Source organism: Manis pentadactyla, chromosome 7 (assembly GCF_030020395.1).
Source record: "Manis pentadactyla isolate mManPen7 chromosome 7, mManPen7.hap1, whole genome shotgun sequence".
NCBI lineage: Eukaryota > Metazoa > Chordata > Mammalia > Pholidota > Manidae > Manis > Manis pentadactyla.
This window is the reverse complement of record NC_080025.1, coordinates 133,635,406-133,657,179: the sequence shown is the minus strand read 5'-3', so window position 1 is coordinate 133,657,179 and position 21,774 is coordinate 133,635,406. Positions and strand designations below refer to the sequence as shown.

The 21,774-nt window shown below is 39.7% G+C and overlaps 1 protein-coding gene across 2 annotated transcripts in view; it reads left to right on the top strand.

Annotated features, from left to right (window-relative positions):
* The window catches only part of PTN (pleiotrophin), a 108,242-nt gene extending 86,686 nt beyond the window's left edge, over window positions 1-21,556 (top strand). The window contains exons 4-5 of one of the 2 annotated variants that reach the window (XM_036905525.2): window positions 1,517-1,678; window positions 21,005-21,556. In XM_036905525.2, coding sequence (XP_036761420.2) covers window positions 1,517-1,678; window positions 21,005-21,057 — 215 coding nt within the window. In that variant the 3' untranslated portion in view covers window positions 21,058-21,556. Of the gene's footprint in view, window positions 1-1,516; window positions 1,679-21,001 lie in introns of both variants that reach the window. The other variant, XM_036905524.2, reaches the window with a different exon arrangement.
* Window positions 21,557-21,774: the final 218 nt, after the last annotated feature.

Below are 21,774 nucleotides of genomic sequence, written 5' to 3'. Positions count from 1 at the left end.
TTCAACACTTTTAAGCCCACTGTTGAACACCCAAACTGCCTGTTTTCTCCACATTCTAGAATTTTGTCTGTCTTAGCCATGGTGGGACATGGTGAAATTTAGGTACATTTGCTCTTAAATTGTATATGAATACCTAAAGACCCACCTACAAAAAGTTTTAAAAAGTGTATCTTAAAGGACTTTTATCTAGAATACATAAAGAACTCTCAAAACTAAAAATCCAATTAGAAAGTAGGCAAAAAACATAAACATTTTACTGAAGAAGACATGGAGGCATCAAAAAAACACCTGAAATGATGTTGACCATCCTTTCTTCATTAGGGATATAAAAATGAAAACCAGTGAGGTATCACTATACAGTACACATCTATCAGAATGACTAAAATTAGAAATAACATCAAGTACTAGTGAGGGTGCAGAGAAACTGGGTCACTCATACATTGCTGATGGGAATGTAAAATAGTACAGCCACATTGGAAAAGAGTATTGAAGTTTTTACAAAATGAAACAGCATTTACTATATACTGGTTTTACCATACTATTATAGAACTTACCTCCTTTCATAAAAAGGACCCCAAAACTTGTAAAGAACAAAGAGGTAATGTATATTCATTGTCCTTTTTCACTGGCCAATAGGCCAGAGTGAATTTGTATAGAACAGTGAGAATATTTGAGGTTTTGTATCCCACCATGGCTAATAAAGAAAAGTGCAATGGCTTTACTTTGGGGTACTTATCCCAAGAAGTGATAAATTATATTCCTATAAAAATATGTATACAAATGCATGCAGCAACTTTATTGGTAATAGCCAAAAACTGGAAACAACCCAGATGTCTGTCAAATGGCGAATGGTTAAACAAACTGTGGTATGCCCATGCCATCCATGGAATACTACTCAGCAATAAAAAGGAACACACTATTGATACACACAAGGTAGATAGACCTTAAGGAAATAAGGCTGAATGAAAAAAGCCTGTCTCCAAAGGTTATGTACTATATGATTCCACTTATATAACATTCTTAAAATGACAAAATTTTAAAGATGGAAAATAGATTAGTGATTGCCAGTGGTTAAGGAGAGGGGAGTGGAGGGAGGTGGACATATAGGCTAAGAATAAAAGGATAACCCAGGATCCCTGTGTTGGAACTCTTGTGTATTAGTAGTATTGGTATTTGCGCATATCTACCCATGTGATAAAGTTGCTAGAATTAAAATGTACACACACACACATGCACACACACAAATGAGTGCGTGTGAAGCTGGTGAAACCTGAATGACTTCTGTGGGATGCCTCCCTGTTAATTTCCTGGCTGTGCTACTGGACTACAGTTACTCCAGGTCTCACAGTTGGGGGTGCTGGGGGAAGAGTACCTGGGATCACTCTGTATTTTTTCTCACAACAGCATGTGAATCTACAATAATCTCACTACAAACAGTTACAAACAAACTGTATCTATTTTCAAGACACTATATGAGGAACTCAAAGATTTCTGTCTGGTCCTACCCTGCCTTTAGCGGAGTGCAAATACCAGTTCCAGGCCTGGGGAGAATGTGACCTCAACACCGCCTTGAAGACCAGAACTGGAAGTCTGAAGCGAGCCCTCCACAACGCCGACTGCCAGAAGACAGTCACCATTTCCAAGCCCTGCGGCAAACTGACAAAGCCCAAACCTCAAGGTAGGTTCCTGCTGTTCCACCACAATTTGAATAGGAATGGATTGACAGACTCCCATAGGACCTTCAAATGTAGAAGCTCAAATTTTCCAGAAGGAAATCGTAGATGGATTACCTTAAGAAAGAGATTGGAAAACCCCCATATATTGAAAATCACATAAATACTTTTCAGCAGGCAATGGATGAGTTCAAAAGGAAGTCCTTGGCCCAGAGGGGGGATTGGGACAGTCTCATAGCACAAACGAATGACAGAGCAAGCAGGCCAGTTAAAACAAGTGGTGTTTTAGAGACTACATATTCAAACCCTATACTGGGACTATTTCTTGACAAGTATAACAAAATTATGAAAATCATGAAGCAGAAAATTTTAAATCAAGTCTCTTCTAGATTACCTAATATATATAGCTTTCATGAAATCATCTAAATTATTTAATGTTTTTCCTTCTTCCGCTGCATAACTTGATAGGTTCTGTATTTCTCATATTTCTTTCAGAGCCTTTATATATTTTTAGTTGAATTCACTTACCAATTACATTTATCATTGAATGTTTAAAACAGGTAGAGCTAGCTTTCTATTCAGTCCCAGAAAGACTCTGCTCTCTTACTAGGGAAAATAAACCAAAACAAGTATCATGGCCATGGTTACATTCAAATAGAATCTCAGCTAAGGGAAGACAAGGAGTCATTAAACTCTTTTTTTTCCCCCCCATGGGTGTATGATTCAAAATTCAAATGATGAATTCCTAATCCTCAGAACCTCAGAATGTGACTATTTGGAGACAGGGTATTTAAAGAGGTAATTAAAGTAAAATGAAGTCATATGGGTGGGACTAATCTAATATGACTGGCATATAAGAAGAGGATATTAAGACCCAGACAGGTACAGAGGGAGGACCATGTGAAAACACAAGGAGAAAACATCCATCTACAAGCCAAAGAGAGAGGCCTCAGGAGACATGACCCCTGTTGACACCTTGATCTTGTACTTCTAGCCTTCAGAATTGGGAGAAAATTAATTCCTATTGTTGATGCCACCCATTCTGTGGTGCAGGGTGTACCAGCTCTAGCAATAGAACTAAATGGGCCTCAGCAAACTCTAAATTAAAATGTCTCCTTGGCCTCTACTCATATTTGAGCTTTAAAATGAACCTGAGAATTCATATTAGCCAGATTTAATTATAAGAGAAACTCATAAAACTGAACATGAAGCCCATAATAAGTGAAAATAGGGAAAAAAAAAAGAGAAAAATCCCAAGACCATAAAGGATTGGCTGACTTGCTGCTGATGGTCAGCAAGGACTCCTTTCAGAGGTGTATCTCTACTGATGGGCTTGTCCCTAGAAATGGTTTACCTCCAACTTCAGGATGGCCAGATGCAGGCTGGGTCTGTAGAGGACCTGTCTAGGATTCAGGCTGCCTTTCAAGGTCATGGGCAGCTCTGCTGGTTGTAGTGTGTACTTGGAAGGCGTGACATGGGGCCGGGTCAGTGCGCTGACTGTGTATGCCGGCTTTACAAGCGTCACTCGTGCGGAGACGACTGCACAGATCTAATGCAAGTTAGTGGCCATGTCTAGTCAGTGAGACATCTCCGAAAGTGCAAGAACTCAGATTTACAGTTTTCAAATTAATTTCTGTTTAGCCCATTCAGAGAACCAAAATAATTCAGCATAAGTACAGAACAGAAAAGAAAAGGGATTAACCACATTCCAGCACACTAGTTCTCAACCTGGGCTGCACGGTAGAATTTTCTATGGGAGCTTCTAAAAATCCCAGTGCCCAGGCGCCACCCAGGCCAACTAAATCAGCATCAGCAGTTTAGAAAATAAAATGTTCCACTATGAGCCAAATTTGAGAATTACAGCCCTAGTGTGAAGTTCATGGAGCTCACACACACACAGCCTTTTTTTCCTCTGGAGGGTGGGAGATCCTGCTGCTTAACGGACAGGGAGACAAAACAGAGAGTGATTAGGTGGTGGGGCTGGTGAACATGGCGAATGTGGGAAAGTTTGGAATAGGTAGGACAACCAGGGACATGATTAAGAAGATCCCCCTCAAGAGATTTTGTAAACACCATGTGGGGATGCCTTTTCAACTGGACTGGTGGGTAGTTCACCATTTTTTTTTTTCTTTTCCAAACTAGGAATATGTAATAAAGGTTAAAAGTTTGGATCAGATTTTTCACCCTGAAAAGTGGTGGTAAAAATCTTGAAAGTGGGTGGACACTCTGTAATTTTTTTCTACAACGTATGTAATGAACTGAAAATGGGTCCCCCTGAGTGAGTTCTGTATTTCACAACACTGCTAGTTGTGCATTTTTTGTAGGTTGTTAAAATGCAACTTTCCCTTTGTGCATAACCGTCCTTTATTAAAACTGACCAATCTTTACCCTCTCGACAACGGAGGGTTTTAAGCATGCTGTTTTGGCACCAGGCACTCGGCACAAGGAAAGTTCTTATGGGAAGAGTTGAGCTAGAGAGATGTGTCAGATGCAAAATGTAACAAGTGGCCTGTGCGGGTTGTGTATTATTTCTGTGCCATTTTCCCAAATAACCATGAGAGGATAATCAATAATCTTGAGAAGATAACCCTGAGATAGCTCATTTGTTTTTTGATCAATGGAAAAACAAATGATAAAATGAAATCTATGTTATCATCAGTATTGTACTGTTACTACTCTCATGCCTCATTCTAGGTATTTTACATGTAACATCTTATGAAATGTATATTCATACAAGTTGATATTGTTATGAAAGAAACCGAGGAACACTGGTTACTTTATTCGGCCAGGGATGCATCTCTAACAAGTGACAGTCACGATTTGGATACTCTAAACTCCTACTCTCTTTTGTACCCTGCTGATTTCTCACCTAAGTCGCATATGGGCCGAAGTTAATCTCCATGGGTTTTATTTTTCTTTGAAATAGGAGAAGATAAACTATGTAAAGCCCAATACTTATATGCAAGATGATTCCCAAATGGAAGAGGACATTTTCTAGAACATATTTCTAAAACTGTTCTGGAAGACATCCACCTGAATATACAGGTTTCAGGAGGACAGGGACCTGGCCTATTTTGTTCTCTACTCTGTCCCCTTCACTTAGAACAAAGGGTAGCACACAGTAGATGCTAAATAAACATTCATATAATAGATAAATGCTGAAGGGAAAAAAGGTTTCACATGCTAAATTTATCAGAGTGGTGGAAGCTACAGTAAAGAAGTGATATAAGTAAACATTTCTCAATGTTACACAATTATAAATTATTTTCTTCCTTTATTCAGGAAAGGATAAATCATCAGTATATAAAAAGGATAGATAAAGGTAGGGAACCCACTAATTTCAAACCAGACCCCTGTTAGCCACCCCTCATTTAGTTAAGCTTCAAAACAGCTCTGTGCAGCACATTTTACTTATCCTATTTTATATAGGAGAAAGCATTGACTCAGAGAGGTTGAACAAGTTGCCTGATGTTTCACAGCTTGTAAGTGTTGAAACCAGCATTCAGATTCAAAGTCGGACTAACATCGAAGACCGTGAATCAAGTCACAGCGATACTCTCCAGTCTTTCCCGAGTTTAATGCTGGGTATAAAACTCATGAACCTCTGGCCGTATGAGATAAATCTGTGTCTAGAATCATTACATGGTAGAGCTCCTGGGGACCTTGCCTGTCATCTGATGTAACCTTCATGTAACAAATGAGGACAGAGAAAATCAGTGATTCACCCAAGTCCATCCTGTTTGTAGCAGAATCAGTTCCCAGTTTGGTTCTCTTTTGACGTCATCTTTCTGCCTTTTTAACCTCGTCACTGAGCTCAGAGCAGAAAAATGCCTTTTGTCCTATCATCATCCTTCTCATCAAATACAGCATCAGATTTTGTTTTGTTTATCTGGTCTCACAGATACAAATGAAAGACATATAGGCCACTTGTGCTTAGTTTCTAGCCTCTTTTGTTTTGGGAGATGGTAGCAGATTCATTTGCAAACTGCATGATTTTCAGTGTGAAAAACATGCTCTTTAAGTTTGAGAATGGAACATAAAGATGTTGGTGAGGCTGTGACACCCAGCATTAAATTCAGGAAAAACTGGAGAGTATCATTGTGACTTGATTACTCATCAGGCTAAAAGATTAAAAGACTTACTTTATATCTAGAAATTTCTAGAGAAAGAGTGCTTAATATCTAGAGTTGTCATTTAAACTCTGGAAAATTACTACCTACCCCACCTAACTTGGTTTAAAATTGCCTTGAAATTCACTGCACTCCAGTCTAACAGTATTACCTATTGAGGTATAGAAGTGATCCTTCCTATCGCTATGTCAATATTGTCCAAACTCAATGCTTTAGTCTTTGTCCATAATTTCGACGATACTACCTATCAAGTTGGAAACCCTTATCTAAAGATTCTCTTGTGTTGGAACCCCACTTAATCTGAGGTGAGCTTTTAGTTACCCCTTTCTGTATTATAAACTTAGAAGAAAAGATAATATTTTGAACCAGACCCCTGTTGGACACCCCTCATTTAGTTAAACTTCAAAAACTCTGTAAACATAAGAACTGAAAGATGTGTAATTGGAATATAGCTGTCCTGGGCATGGGGTTAGGGCTGCTCTGGGGAAGTTATTGATTGACTGGAAGATGACAACTGGAATTTGCATAATGCCGCCAGAATCTAGCAAGGATTCTGGTGAGCAGTTGTGTTGGACACTTTGAGATTCTAATTTTCTAGGAAAAGAGATTGAGAGTATTAATTAAAATGATTAATTAAGAAAATACTGTATCTGTCAGGGTTTTTAGTTGTAGCAAGATCTAGTGTAGCTAGTTGGCAGAAGTGGGTTTATTCAAGAGTGTTATATAGCTCACAGAATCTCCAGAAGGTCAAGAGGATATGAGTTGGATCCAGCAATATCACAGTAGAAAGCAACAGATCCAAGAGAAATGTCTGATCACACCACGCATAACTCATGTAGCAGAAACCTACCTGCTGAAATTACCCACTGCTCAGCCCATATGCCGAGCCCTGAACACAAGAAACTCCAGCATAGCTTCCTAGAACCAGACACATCTACCTCCTCCTTACTTGCTAAAATATCCAGTCTCCCCAAATCTGGCCCTTATTTCTGGGCATTCACTTCACTCTCTAAGATATATTTGGGTATGTCTGCTTGATGGAAACTAGGTCACATACAGAAGTCTAGAATATGTGTCTTTCACTTTTCAAACTCTACTTATGAGAAGAGAAGCTGAAAGGTCTTGAATTGGCATTTAGTGAACAGTCTGTTAGGATGTATGCAGAAATGTTGGAATGGAGTGAGGCTCGCACAAAAGGCTTCTTTATCAGCTGAGAAGTTCCTAGGGACCACAGGTGATAGGTCCCAATGATCATCTTGGAACATTCTAGAATCTTGACTTATTGTCACGGAAGTTATTAGTTGCTACTGTTTAAACAAGATACACCAATAAGAGCTATTGTGAAGTTCCTTTTGATGCTGACAGGCCAGCTGGGCATTTATATCAGCTTCTGAGTTTGCCTGCCGGAAGAGTATGGCCAAATGTTTACCAGGACAGGTAGAGGTGGGACATGGATGATGTCTGTGTTACAGGTGGTCCAGGGAACAACGTTAATCCCTCTTGCTGTCCTTATACCAGTTCACGCTCTGCTGTTACCAGATTCTTGTTAATTTCCCCACTCATGAGAATCCCCATTCTTTTTATGTCTTTCCAGCTATTTTAAAAAGTTTTGCCATCTTGCTGCTCTTTTTTTGGACCATTGCCTAGCTCCCTCTTAGGTTTGACAATTCATCTTTAAAGATCAAAAGAAGGGCAACAGTTTGAGTGCCAGACTCAGCTGTGTGCAGGTCACAGCATTTGGCCGCTGATTATTAAATGGGAAAGGAGGGCAGCGAAGTGATGCTCCCAGCATTCTCGATTCTCTCCTGCTAAATAGGTTCTTTTGTTCATTCTTCTAAAGAGAAAAGAAGTTTCCAACATTTCTTTCTAGATTCTGGGTTCTGACGTCCCTTCGGAATAAGCATGGCGACATTCTGTGTATGAGCTTTGCTAGGCAGAGAGCCACGCGGCTGTGCTGAGAGAAGTGGAGGGTCAGCATCCCACCGCAGGCCTGGCTGGGATGGGCTCCCCTCCTCCCCACATGCCGGGGTGGTGGGGTGCTTGATGGTTGCTGCCCTTTCCTTGGACCAGAAGGAGGCAGCCGGGGGTGCTTTGGGGGAATTTTGTTCTTCTTGACTGAGGGGGAAACAGTCTTATTCTATTTGGGTTTAATGAGTTGATTTCTTGTTTATTTTGCTTGTGGAAATGTCTTTCAATGTCTGTATTTTATTTCCCATCTCTGTTACTATACTTGAAGTGAGAAGATCTAATTCTGACCCTTGCTTGTTAGACTGATAACTGTAAATTAGAGTCTATAATGAATACCTCATTGCATTATTGAAGATGAAATGAAGTAATATATGTAAAAATAATGAACAAATGTATGGTATTTTTTAAGACTATTTCCTTCCTTCCACATGAATCTCTTGAGGTGGGTGTTTCCATTAGCACCTTCTCAAGCATAAGAATTATGGTGATGGCAACAATAATAATTAGAGTTAATATTTGTTGAGAGCCTCGTATGTTTTGAGCATATTTTAGTACATAGCCCATATGTACTGTCATTGAATATTCACAAGAACTCTGTGAAATAGTTACTGTTATCATCCCCATATTACATATGAGAAACTGAGGCTGAGAGAAGTTAGATGCCTACTGTAAGGTGGTACAGCTAATAAGCAAAGGGGGGCCAGGACTCAAATACAAGGCAGTCTGGCCCAAGATCTCTGGCACTGTGCACACAACTCCTTCTTCTCTATCTATTTAATACAGATATCTCAGTTTCTTATCAAAGAAAGCTAATGAATTTCAGACCCACCTACTCTTCCTAAAATCCCCCTATTATCATGGCTTTCCATCTGCAACAGATCAGATCCTGGCTTCTTAGCAGGATGTCCAGCTGAGACTCCATCTGATTTGGCTCTTACCTGATCTTTGCCCAGACATTGCCCATATGTTCTGCCCCAGCCACACCCAACTCCCAGAGGTGGCCAAATGGGCCATGATTTCTTATACATCCATTTCTCTGCACCTGTGGTTCTAGAAACCTGGAACCTTCTCCTATACTTCACGTATTTCATTCTGTAAAACCTAGCCTGTTCATTCAGCAAACACTGGTTGAGTAGGCACCATGTGCTAAAGCTAGCCCCAGGCATAAACTGATGGCCTGCATGGACCTACGGTGCAGTGGGAAAAGCAGGATAGATCCCAGCAAACTGCAGCGAGTGACAAATGCTATGAAAGAGATGCATACAGTCCCTTGACATCGTTTCCAATTTACTCATTTGTTTATTAAATTATTTCAGAGTCTGCAATGGAGCAGGCAGTGTGGTAGTTGCTAGTGATATTAAGCAAGTTTCCTTCCCTCTTGCTGCTACATTCTAGTAATGGTGGTAGGTAGACAATAGTGGCAAAAATAAATAAACAATGATTAAAGTGATAACTACATATTGGAGTAATTGACCTTAAAAACTAGAGAGTCAAATCTGAGAGTGACTGGGTTGGTTTGGGGGCAAAGGGTGGGAGCTAACTTAGATAGAGTAACCAGAGAAAACTTCTTTGAGATAATTTTTAAACTTGGTCTTGAAGATAGGGGAGGAGCTAGCCATACTAGTGTTCTAAATGAAACAGGAGCAGGTTCAAAGTCCTTGAGGCCAAAAAGAGCTTGTTTTGTCCAAGGACCAGAAAAGAGCTCAGTGTTGAAACTTGCTAGGTTTCCCTTCCCAAGCGTTAAGTCGCTGCCTTCTCTGTAAGAACTGACTTCTCTGATGAGCCATTCATTCTTCCTCGTACTGAGAGCATATTTGCCTCTCCCAACACTGAACTTGAGGCAGTAGCCACATCGCATTCACCTTTGTAAGTTACTACATCTCATAGTCCTTAGTTTATGAGAGGAACTCACAAATAGTACTGACTTACATGAATGAATGAATGATGTGTCCAACTATGTTGTCCCATCTGGCTCAATAGGGCACATCATTCATTCATTCATTGGCTCCAAAATGTACAGAGAAACCACTGTTAAGGCACAGTTCACTTACCTGGAAGAAGAGTCATCTGGGTGTTAACTCCCAGCCTTATTAAAGAATTTTTATTCCTGATTGCCAGGACACTCTTATTAAAGAATTTTTATTCCTGATTGCCTGATTGCCAGGACAAATATATATATTTGTAGGGTTTACTTTGCACTGTGTGTCTGATTCCATCTCCCTTGGTAAATTCCATGCTCAGAGGCTCGTTAGCCATGCACACAAAACAACTGTATAATAATTAGTATTAAGGAAGGCCGAATAATTGAACAGTGTGCACACTAATTAGTTACTGGGTTGAGGGACTTTCGTTTTTTTCACCCCGAAGCTTTTGCACTTCTCCCTTCTAACCTCATCTGGATTGAGAATTTCCACTTCATGTTTTAAGTTGTAGCTATCGAGCATCATAGAGGTGGTTCCTGTTTACTGAGTATTTATGATGTGACAGACGTTATACCAAGCCTTTAGCATGCATTGTCTTGCAATCCCCACAGCAACCCCAAGAGGTTTCATTCACATTTTACAAATGAAGACACTAAGGTTGCAATTGGTACAAGGTCACCCAGCCAGTGAGGGGTCAGGCTTGAACTTGAACCCAGGGCAGTCCTTTATCAGAGTTCTTTTCTATTATACCAATGTGTCCCAAACTGACTGCTCTAAAGAAATAAGTAATCTTTCTTTTTCTTTCAGTAATAATCCTAAAACATTAATGTAATCATGTTGGGGTCATTTATGATTGGTCGTATCACATAATTTTTACTCAAGTTTGTCTTTGTGTAATGATTGCACTGAAGCACAAATAGCTTTTAGTGCTACAATTCTCAAGCTGGAGTCCTTCAAAGGGGGCTACATTCCTTGAGAGCAAGACAGCAGTGCCATGGACCTCCCGCACATATACCCAGTGGCCTCCCAGGCTGGACCCTGGGCTGGTTTAGGATGGCCTCCTCTCCACTCTGAGGTTCATAGCAACTCTGGTGCTTCACAAGGATCAAGGTGCCGCTGTCCTGGTAACACATGCTGCCGGTGGGGACACTCTCAGTGACTGATGCAAAGCCTCTGGGAACCTACAGGGATATCAAAGTAGGTTTGATTTGCTCAGCACACAGAGGCAGGGAAAAGAAAGTGAAGAGACTTTTTCTGGAGGAGTAAACAATATTTGTAAAAGGGCTCATCAGAAAACCAAAGGGCAAGAAGCCGGTACACATTTTCCTGGCGTCCTAGTGCTCGGCACACGGGACAAGACCCAGAACTGTGTAGGGCAGGTAATGCATTTACCACCCTCATTCTTGCAAGACTTTCAAAAACTATTTTCATTCTACAGAAAACAAAAAAACAGTATTTCGAGATCTTTACCCAGACGCACAGGAGGAATGCATTAAGCTGCTAGGAAGTCTAGGGGGATCTTCAGATCTAACCTTTGCGGCTGCTGTAGACAGCCGCTGGCTGTGTGGAGAGGGGCGATCACGGGGTGTGGAAACAATGTAGCTCAGCTGCTGGCAGTCTGGGGGACATGCGTGGAGATGAGCGAGGGGATTCATGCAGTGGGCGCTCATGAAATCATGAATGAGCATAAAATCCTATGTCACGTAATACCAAGGTCACACCTTTAAAGGACGGATACTTAAGATTTGGGAGGACACATAAAGAATAACAATAAACTCACATATATTTTGCCCCTCTACAACTAAGGAAGGCCCTCTGACAAGTATACAGAAGTGGAAGATAGCATGAAATGTAATTCAGTGATGTATTAGTTCGCTAGCCCTGCTGTAAGAAAGTACCCCAGACTAGGTGGCTTAAACAACAGAAACGTTATTTTCTCACAGTTCTGGAGGCTGAAAGTCTGAGATCCAGGTTTCTGCAAGACTGATTCCTTCTGAAGGCCATGAGGGAAGGAACGGTCCCGGGCCTCCCACTGGCTCATAGATGGTCATCTTCTCCCTAGGTCTTTGCATCCGTCCTCACCTTGTGCATGTTCAAATTGCCTCTTTATATAAGGACACCAGTCATATTGGATTAGGGCTCACCATAATGACCTCATTTTAACTTAACTACCTCTATATAGACCCTACCTCAAAATACATGCACATTCTCAAGTACTAGGGGTTAGGAATGCAACATGAATTTCTGAGAGTGGCGTAAGTCATCCACAGCAACTGAGTTCTAAAGCTGATATGTAGAATCAGTTAGAAACAAAAAGAAAAATCCACTGGGGAGCAAATAAGAAATGATTTATGGAGCTGTACCCACTGAAATGTTAAATATTCTAAAGTTCAAGATTTTCTCCTTCTTCATAGATCTTAATTTTATTTTCCAGGAGCATCAATCATACAATATTAGACATCAGATTTGATCATAGAAAATGATGATGGGCTAATGGGTATTACTTATTATTTTTATATAATACACTTGATTTCTGAAGTAGGCTATCAATATAATCTATGAAATTTTATAGGAAGACAAATTTCCTACCTGTGCTGTCATAATGGCAGAAACAAGCTTTGGAGCATTTATGTATACAGAAATAAATGTTCTTCTTTCCTGTTTTGGGCTGGAAGAAGTTAATGAATCTGTGTGTGGGGAGGTGACTGTCGAGAAGTGTGAAGTCTTAAGAGTGGCTACACATTGAGGAAGGAGCAGAGGCTTTCACTGAACAGAGAAATCAAACATGAATCCCCATTCCCCTGTTTTCTGTGTGTGTGTGTGTGTGTGTGTGTATGACCATTTAAGTGTGTTATTCTACTCTACCGAGCTCTGCACACAGGGTTCTTCAAAGTAACTCTGGAGCCATGGGAATGGAGCTACAGCTTGCTAGTTCCACCTTGTGGGACCGCATATGGCGACAGTCAAATCAGACACACACCCTGAGTTTTTAACATTGGTACCAGAAATGTATATTAATCACACCTGAGTATACACAGGCATCATTATACACGTTCTCAAAGCCACCTAAATAAATTGCACATTCTTTAAAGAGTTTTACTTGCTTTGACTATATGTGCCTCTCATCAGTTTTATTTAGTACCTATAAGCGTTTTTTCACCAAAGGTGAAAACTGAGCTGCTGGGTATTGAATTCACACACACACACACACACACAACCTTTGTTTTCATCTGTAACCACATGCAAGTGAGAAAACCCTGAATTAAAGGACTTACAGATGAAGCACCTCTGATTCCCTTCACTGGTCTTCTCTCCCTTGATAGTCAGGAAAAATCCACAAAAATGTTCAGTTGTTTTTACATTTCCAAATAAATGAATAGGTGTCCATAAGGATGATGCAGATGTGTTGAGCTACAAATGGAGGTTTAACTTGGTGGTTTTGTACCTGCTATACACATATATGTAGGTCAGATCAGGGAGTGACCCCAACACACTTAGGATACCACTGTGTGGAGAAAGTGCCTCCTAAAGAGGGTCCTTTTCTCTGGCTTGGAGAAGCCAATATATATCTCAACTGCTTCCCCTAAAGAAAGGGAAATGGAGAGACAGGAGGAAAAAGAGGCCCAAAAGGCTATGGATAGGAGTCTTTGGGTGAAAGGAGAGGAGCTTAGTCTACTGATATGGGGTGAATTGCTTTGGAAAATGACCAATATGTTTAGGGACTTTTACTAAAACTCCTTTGTGTAGTTGATGAAAAATTTGCTCATCTCCACTGAACCTATTCCATTAACTCTACATTACTCAGCACTGCTTACACAGCTGAACTTTCTATGTTTAAGAGGTGCTGTTAATGCTAAGTCATGTCTCTAAGTAAGTGGGGGTAAGAGAGGTTCCCCAAAGGGTCCAGACATGTTTAGGTGGTGTCTAGACACAGATGCATACTCTCTTTTATTCACATCTACTTGGTATCAGAAAGGAAACATGTAGAAGGACAGAAGTTTAGGAGGAGTGGTAGATAGTATTATTAATAGAGTGGGTGAGCAAAAAGGAAGGTGGACAGTGAGGGAAAGAATAGGTATCAGTATGTGGATGGCACTGAAGAGCAGTTATATATATGTATGGATTCCATACATAATCCTAGTTGTATGTATGGATGCACAGATTCCATACCTAATCCTAGAAGAAAATGCATTGAGTCCATTGAAGAGGAAATGAAGCAAGTGGTATTACAAAATAAGAAAGTGAGGAAGAAACAACAAAATTACTACATAGACATTGATCTGTACCATACCTAAGAATGATATGTTAAGAAACAATTTTTTAAACATCGTCCTATCCTTTTGATTCTTAAATAGAAATTTCTTCCTCTCTTGTGCCACTTAATGTCTGCTACCCTAATTTAAACTGAAAAATTGGGAAATTTAATGAATATCGCCATGTCAGGAAGCCCAGCCAACTAGTACCTGGATTCTAGGTGGATCACTGAGTTGTGCATTCGCGGTTTGGCACACCTTATTATCAGTGCTGAGCCAGAGCGGACAGGTTGTGCGGGATTAGATATTTTCAGATGACTGGGCAGCTAGTTCTAAAGCACAAGCACAAGTTCCTTTAAACAGGTTCATGAAGCATTAAAAGGATCTTGGTAATATCCAGGCTTTTGGACATATTTACACTGAGATAGTGCTGTTGGACAGCGATAGAATCCTTTTTCCTCGCTCTGTTCTCCCGATTCGCTGAATGAGTCCCCGAAGGTTAGCATTGGTGGTCTCTGCAGCGCGCCTCCAGCTGTCGCCTTCCGGCCAGCATGTCTGACCTCTGAATCTGCAGTGTCCATTACTGAGTGTCCACAGCTTCCTCAGATATGCATTCTACCTCTTAGAAGCTGCACGTCTTCTATTTCTAGTCAGTTCTTCCTCCCACTGGTTTAATGACCCAAAGCTGCTTGATTTGTCAGTAGCAAACAGAGTTTAACTCACTTTAGTTTAAAATCAGTCTTTGTTTCTTCTCTTAATTCCTTTTCATGTTTTCTGTGTACACGCAGACCATCTGAAAAAAAAAAAAAAGGAATTAAACCAAAACAGTTTGCTAAGAAAATAAGATAAGCTTCTACCAGAATTCTCAACTCTTCTACTTCTTGGAATAACATCTCCCCTCAAAGCCTTTGGAAAACTTTTAAATTGATGTCTTTCCTTTTTTCCAGGCTCAGGCCTCACCCTATCTCTCTCAGATTTCCCTGCATTGAAAATGGGAGCGTCTGTTTACTTGAACCAACTACATGGCACTCCTATTCCTAGAAAGGCCTGTGAATAGACGGAAAAGAGATGATGTGTGCTGTTTGGTTATTTGCCTTTTGAGAATAAGTTTGCTGTGATAGGGTCTCAGATCAGTTCCTGATAAGAATTTAAATTTAAATCAGTCCTTCCTTTCAAGAAAGAAATTTGCCAGTACATATTTAGAGCTTTAAAAATGCCCTGTTCTTTGGTCTAGTAGATCCTCTTCTAATAATCTACACAAAGGCAAAACTTAAATACACCATGATTTTTCTGCAAAAACATGCATTTGCATCATTATTTATAATAACAAAAAGTGGGAACAAGACAACTGAACAACAAGAGGAAAGGTTACAAAAAAATACGGGAATACTGCTTGGTCTTGTTTCAAAGTGTATGCAATGGCACAGAAAATACACAATGGGATTTTTAGTATAAAATACTTTGTAAACTATCAATATATTCCTTCCTAAAGTATATCTTACATATATTCATAGAAAGAAAACATAAATAGAGCCCATTGTTTAAGGCATCCTCTCTATATTGTGGAAGTATGGGTAATTTCTGTGAACATATTTATTTACATTCTAAATAAGCCTGTATTGCTTTTTAAACCAGAAAAGCAATATTTTTTAAGTGAATGAAATAACTCAGAGAGGAAACACTCTCTCTTTCCATCAAGCTAAATTTACTGTATTTTTCCTCCCTAGTAATTTATTCTCCCTGTGGACACTCTATCTTTTACATCCCACGCATCTGTGATGTCGTAATAAACTAGCAGCAAGAGAAATAGGCATTGAAGCCATAAAAATGGCTACCACATACCCCTGATTTTTAATACAAACATATACTTTTAGAAAACTTTGCAGTTTTGAAAGACTGTCACATAGAGAAATCTTGGAAACATTATTTTTAATGTCAGCTTTATGAAAGCAGAATTTTTTCCTGTTTGCCGTTATAGCCCAGCATCTAGAATACTGCCTGCATATAGTGGATATAGAATGTATACTTGCCAAATGAATAAATGAGTTTGTTTGAATGGAAATGGTAAAATAGGATCTTAGAAGTTGTAATATCACCCAGTATTGATGATGGGCCTCTGAAGAGGAGACACTAGATTTTTTTTTATCCCCAGTGTACAGGAAACAGATGCAGAATGATTGATTTGCTCACAATCACAGAGCTGGTAAATGAAGACATTGAGTAGAAGCAACTCTCTAGGTGAAGACTTGTTCCCTGTGTGATCCTAACAGAACTTCATTGCTTCCTTATTGTCCTACCACCAAATGGCCACGATGCCACTTACCTACCTCAAGATTTTGTTTCCGACTCAGAATTTTAAAAGTGGGCTCAGAATTTATTGCAGCACAGCTCATGTTAATTCCTGTACAGTCTTCTCACAGCCTCTTCTTATCTTATCAGTAGTTGCTATGCATTGAAAGAATTTTCTTGGCTAAATTTTGGGTTTTCTAGCTAGAATATGATAAGGTGCTCCAGGGACTCTGACCCAGCTGCATCTTTCTAGAATATTCTTTTTAGGAAAGTCAGGACTTTCTGAACACTGTCAAATATATCTTAAACAAAACAACTTGTTTTCTTTTCAAGTAGTACAAAGTACACACCTGCCATGAGAGAGACAAGTACTACCCCCATCAGCTCAAAAACTGGCCAAGGAAAGGGTGGAAGGTTGTAAACCCAGGAAGTGCAGACACACCAAGGGCGTCCCTGTGCGTTTTGTTTCCAGGGCAGTGATGTCAGGTGGGGATCGTCCCAGGGAACAGAACTAGGCACCTTTCAGGCAGGTGCCCTTTACTCTCACATTTTGGTAGCAGCTCACTTTCTATTTGTGCCCATTTCTGCTTCCCGGCCTCAATCTGGTGGGAGGAGCGACAACTTAGCCTGGGGTGTTACTTGATACGTGGCTGGGTGTGCTTCCTTCCCTTGCCTTGGTCCTTTTCAATGTGAACTAGGGTGTCCTACTGTTTCCCATCAGGACAGTGATCACACTGGCTACTAAAACCTTCGAGAGGCACCACTGTATGAGAGTATCACAAAGCACGTGGCTTTACCGAGGTATAGCCCTGCTCCAGGCCAATTTGTGACCTTCATGCTCGTAGAAAGATTTTTCTCATTGCAACCTTGAAAGGCTACTAAAATGAGTTTTACCTGTAGTTTATTCAGACTTTTACTTTAAAAACAACTCTACAGAGAAAGTGTTGAGAAATTTGGATGAATTTTACATACACATGTTATGATTTTTACTCTTCAAACATATTTATCTTTAAAGAAGTAATGAAATAGTGCAAGATGTTGATAGAATTTACACTTCTTACTTTCTTTAAGAAATACTACTTTTCTATATACTAAAGAACTGACTCTTTATTTCCCATTCAAGGGTTCATTTCTTCACTCTGTATAAAAGCATTTCATGAGCCAGGCACTGAATGCACAGATACAGGAGATAGATGTGGTCTCTCCCCTCATAGGAAGGGGAAGGTGAATTTTAAATAAGTAGATACAAAATTCATAGATCAATTCTAATTTTGTAAGAGCAGTGAGAGGCACAACGGAAGTGTCTACCTGTGGGTGGAAACTGCTGAGTCTGAAAGTTCTGGGCAAGTTTCCTTGAGGAAATGAAATTGAAGCTAAGATCTTAAGGATGGGTAGATGTTGGCTAAGCAAAGTTGAGAGAGTAGGAATAAAAACACTGAGGGGGACAGAACATAGTGTGTAAAAGCCTGAGGTGAAAATAAGCAAGGACAATCAAGGACCCGCTGTCAGGAAGATGGGTGCAGGGTGATCCAGTGACTTATGTGTTCTTGCCATGCTGTAGATTCACTTATGTCATCAAAGATTTGCCAATCAGCTGTAATGTCCTGGGCACTATGCGGTGGGCCAGTGCCATATGGGCTGTACCAGTGAGTAGTGATCCTTCCCACTCACACCTTATTACTTTGGTGGCAATTACAATACTAGAGGTAAGCGCTCTGATAGGGGAAATAAAGAGAAAAGGCTTCTAACTCAGACCCAGAGGCCAGCAAACTACTAGTGGGGCTGGAACTGGAGCCTGAAGGACAAGAGGCCTTAACAGGGTGGAGGGAGTGGAAGTGTAGAGCTCGTGCAATGACAAGTGGGTCTGAAGGCCAAAGACCAGGAGAGAAAAAGAGTGATGTGCTTGGGGAATTGAAATAAGCATAAACATAGAGACTCAAGTAAAGAGCAGTGATTTGAATGATGGTTGAGATATAGGCACAAAATAAGATGTGATGACCAGTGTGACATGAAGTGGTAACTGGGGAGACAGTGCCGTGGGGTGCAGAGGTCACAGGGAATGGACTTGCAGTGGGTTCTGCTGCTGGAACATTGCAGACCGTGAAGGATCACAGACACCTTTTGGCCTCTGTTTCTTCATCAGTTACATAGGGGAGCTGGACTAGGTTCTTTTCAGATCCTAGATTCCATGATACTCTCTTAAAACCCTCATGTAGAACAGGTAAAGCTTAACAGATTATTCATAAGTTTTTGAGGCCACAAAGACAAGTGACAAAGGTCATTCAGTCTATCAGTAAAATATATATAAAAGTCATGCCAAAAAACTGCTTTTGTTTGGAAGCAGTAGTACTGACCCAGGTTTCTTCTTTCTTCTAAAAAAATTTGAATGCCTATTATGTGAGAAATCAAACTGGCCTTATGCAGATACAAATTCTTTCTTGTTTTTGCTACTTTTTACTGATCACTCCTCATTTTTTATTTAGATTTGAACCCGACGCCGACTTCAGGTCTGCAATGTGTCAAAGGAACGCCATAGAAACTTGCCATTTGTGTCAAAGAAGTTGATTGGCATTGTGCAGATTAGATGGGCAATTGCTTGATTTCTTGGTATTTAACAACTTGTTAATTAATGAATATAAAATAAATGTCAGACTCAGGTAACAGAGACAATGTGCCCTTGGCTTTACTAAGGAGAAACGAGGAGAGATTCCCATTCCCAAAGTGTTTCCTGAAATGAACAACCTACATTAGCAGGATCAAATAATCTCCAATATTCAGAATAACTTCAAGTTCTATTAAATCAGTTTATATAAACTGGTCAATATGACATCCATTCAGACTTATGTATAAAGTAGGGATGTGCTAACCAAAATATGCAAATTACTTCCACAAATATACACTCTACCATAGAGCTAGAGGATAACAAATTACTGAGCATTCCCCCATAAGGAATTTGGAGAAATTGAGACAAGGGAAACCACAATTATATCCCAGTTGACACCCCAGGTTATCCACTGAGGATACCATTCTAATATACAGTTGTTGCTTAAAATGTCAACCAAAGATTAGAAATTATTAAATGTTTAGACACTGAATGACACGATGTTTATATTTCAGACACATGTTTATTCAAAGTTAAACTGAAAACCTTTCTTGACTTTATCTTTGAGCTTGGAAGTTCTGGTCATCTGCCCTTTCATAGGTCAAAAGGTGACATTTATAATGACAAGCAAAAATAGACTGAAAGTTTAAGTCTATTTGGTATAGGTGGAAAGTTGACGATAGGCATGAACAGAATGAATACTTGTGAGCAGCAAGTTAGCAGGATTTTAGCAACTCCTGAAATAATTGCGTATAGTGCACCCTTGAAGCTTGAGCAAAGGAAGCTTAGCATACTTACTTGGTATAGAAATACTACCTCACCTAGTATGTGATGTACTTAGGAAACTTATCTGAAGAGGTGGTGAGGATAAGAATGGAAAAGATACAAGCTCTGCTTCAATATAAAGTTGGATTTATACAAATACTGTGGTTGGATGACCCCTCTCAGCAAAGCCATAGGGCCTTCTTGGAGACAGGCCCTATGACCCCATGAACAAACCCCACTGGCCTTTGTTTTTGTCCCAGTATTCTTCGTTGCTTAGCACATTCGATGACCTGCTCAGTCAGAATGCCTTGGTGACAATGAGGATATTAATTATACAGAGAAATGACTTCTTGTTTTAGTCTGTTGTCTAATGATAAGTGCTAACTTTACTGAGCACAGACTGTGCCACACTCTGTTCTCACTGAATGTTATACAATTCATTTAATTTGGACATTAATCCTGTGAAATGGTACTGTTCATGTGCCCATTTGCAAATGAGCAATCTTGAGACACAAGGACATGAATGAACTTTCTCAGAGTCTCATTTTAGAAATGGAGCCAAGATTTAAACTCTAGCAGTCAACTTCCAGAGCCTGTACCTAACCCGTACATTTCTGCCAGTACTATGGATCAGATGGGGAACAGATCTTAGAAACATTTAGCAATATCCTTTCACTTGCTAGCCCAGTGATTCCAACCATTCTCATCACTGGAGACAAGTCTCATCACTGGCTGACATGTCTATCCCATTCTGCATTCTCCTGCTTAGGGAAAAAAGGAGATGGAAAGGTGACTGAATGGAAAGGAATGGGGGTTTTCAATTTAAATCGTAATGGTTTTATAGTTGGTTTAGGCCAGGTTGGTACATTTCATTTGCTTCATTCAAAACTAGGAATCCCTAAAAGGTCAAAGCTCCGTGTGGTTCATACATGGTCCTTCATGCATGAACATCTGGCCAAAAATATAAGCAAAGAGCAGATCAGGACAGGAAACACTTTGCAATTGTTTGTCTTAACAAAATGCATATCGACAGTCCCATAGAAAGGGATTGTGGAAAGGGAGGGATAAGCAAAACATTTGTACCTCTTCATTGAGCAGTAACCTGGCTTGTTCTCTGAGGCCTGCTGTGTTCCTATTTTCCAAGTAAGACAGTATTTCTATATCAAACAGAAGCAACCATAACACAATAGGCATAGATAGATGTTCACCTGCCCATTTTCACAGGCACTCTCCTGGCAAAAGCAGGTACAAGTGTGTGCACACACACAGGCACACACATAAACACTTACACCTTGTATATCTAATCATTTCAGTCTTGGCCAATTATAAGTGGCTCCCCCCACCTTAGCTTACTAATGTGATGCTTTTTTTTCCCTCTTTCTTTTATTTTTAATCACAGCAGAATCTAAGAAGAAGAAAAAGGAAGGCAAGAAACAGGAGAAGATGCTGGACTGAGATGCCACCTTCTGTGGAACATGAAAAGATGTCAGCAAACAGGATCAGTTAACCATTGCATTTATACCTACCGTAGGCTTTTTATTCAAAATTTATCTATAGCTTAAGTATACTTTTGTTAAGTAGGCAGAAACAAAAAGGAAAGAAATTTTTTGTAGTAGCATTTTAAAAATGTATACCATAGTACCAGTAGGGGCTTATAATAAAGGACTGTAATCCTATTAGAAAGTTGACTTATAGTACAAGATAAATGATAGGAAATTGAGGTAAGTTTTTTGAAGTTATGTGATATTTCACACTTAAAATTTTTTTACACTTTTTTTTTTCTTTTGGCAACAATTTAAATGTTATGGCCATGTAAACTACTTCTCTCATTAGGCATTTTTTTCACCTAGCCTTTTTTTCCCAATTGAGAAAAATAGATACTAAACAAAGCAGCAATAAAATATAATCATCCTTTTTGAAGAAAATATCTTATTTTCTGCCAATTGATTTTTTTTTTAATCAAAATGGAGGGAGGGGGCAGAGCATGCCTTATTTCAATGTTGACTTAAAAAAAAAAGAAAAAAGAAAAGCATTAATACATGAAATTCTTTCATTTTGGCAGAAACATTTGTTTTCTTGATGAAATTCTTTTTCCATCTGAGGAAAAAAAAGACTAGGAAAATAAATCAAGGTAATGCTGAATAAAAGGTGCTTTTGCGTGCAATAATTTGA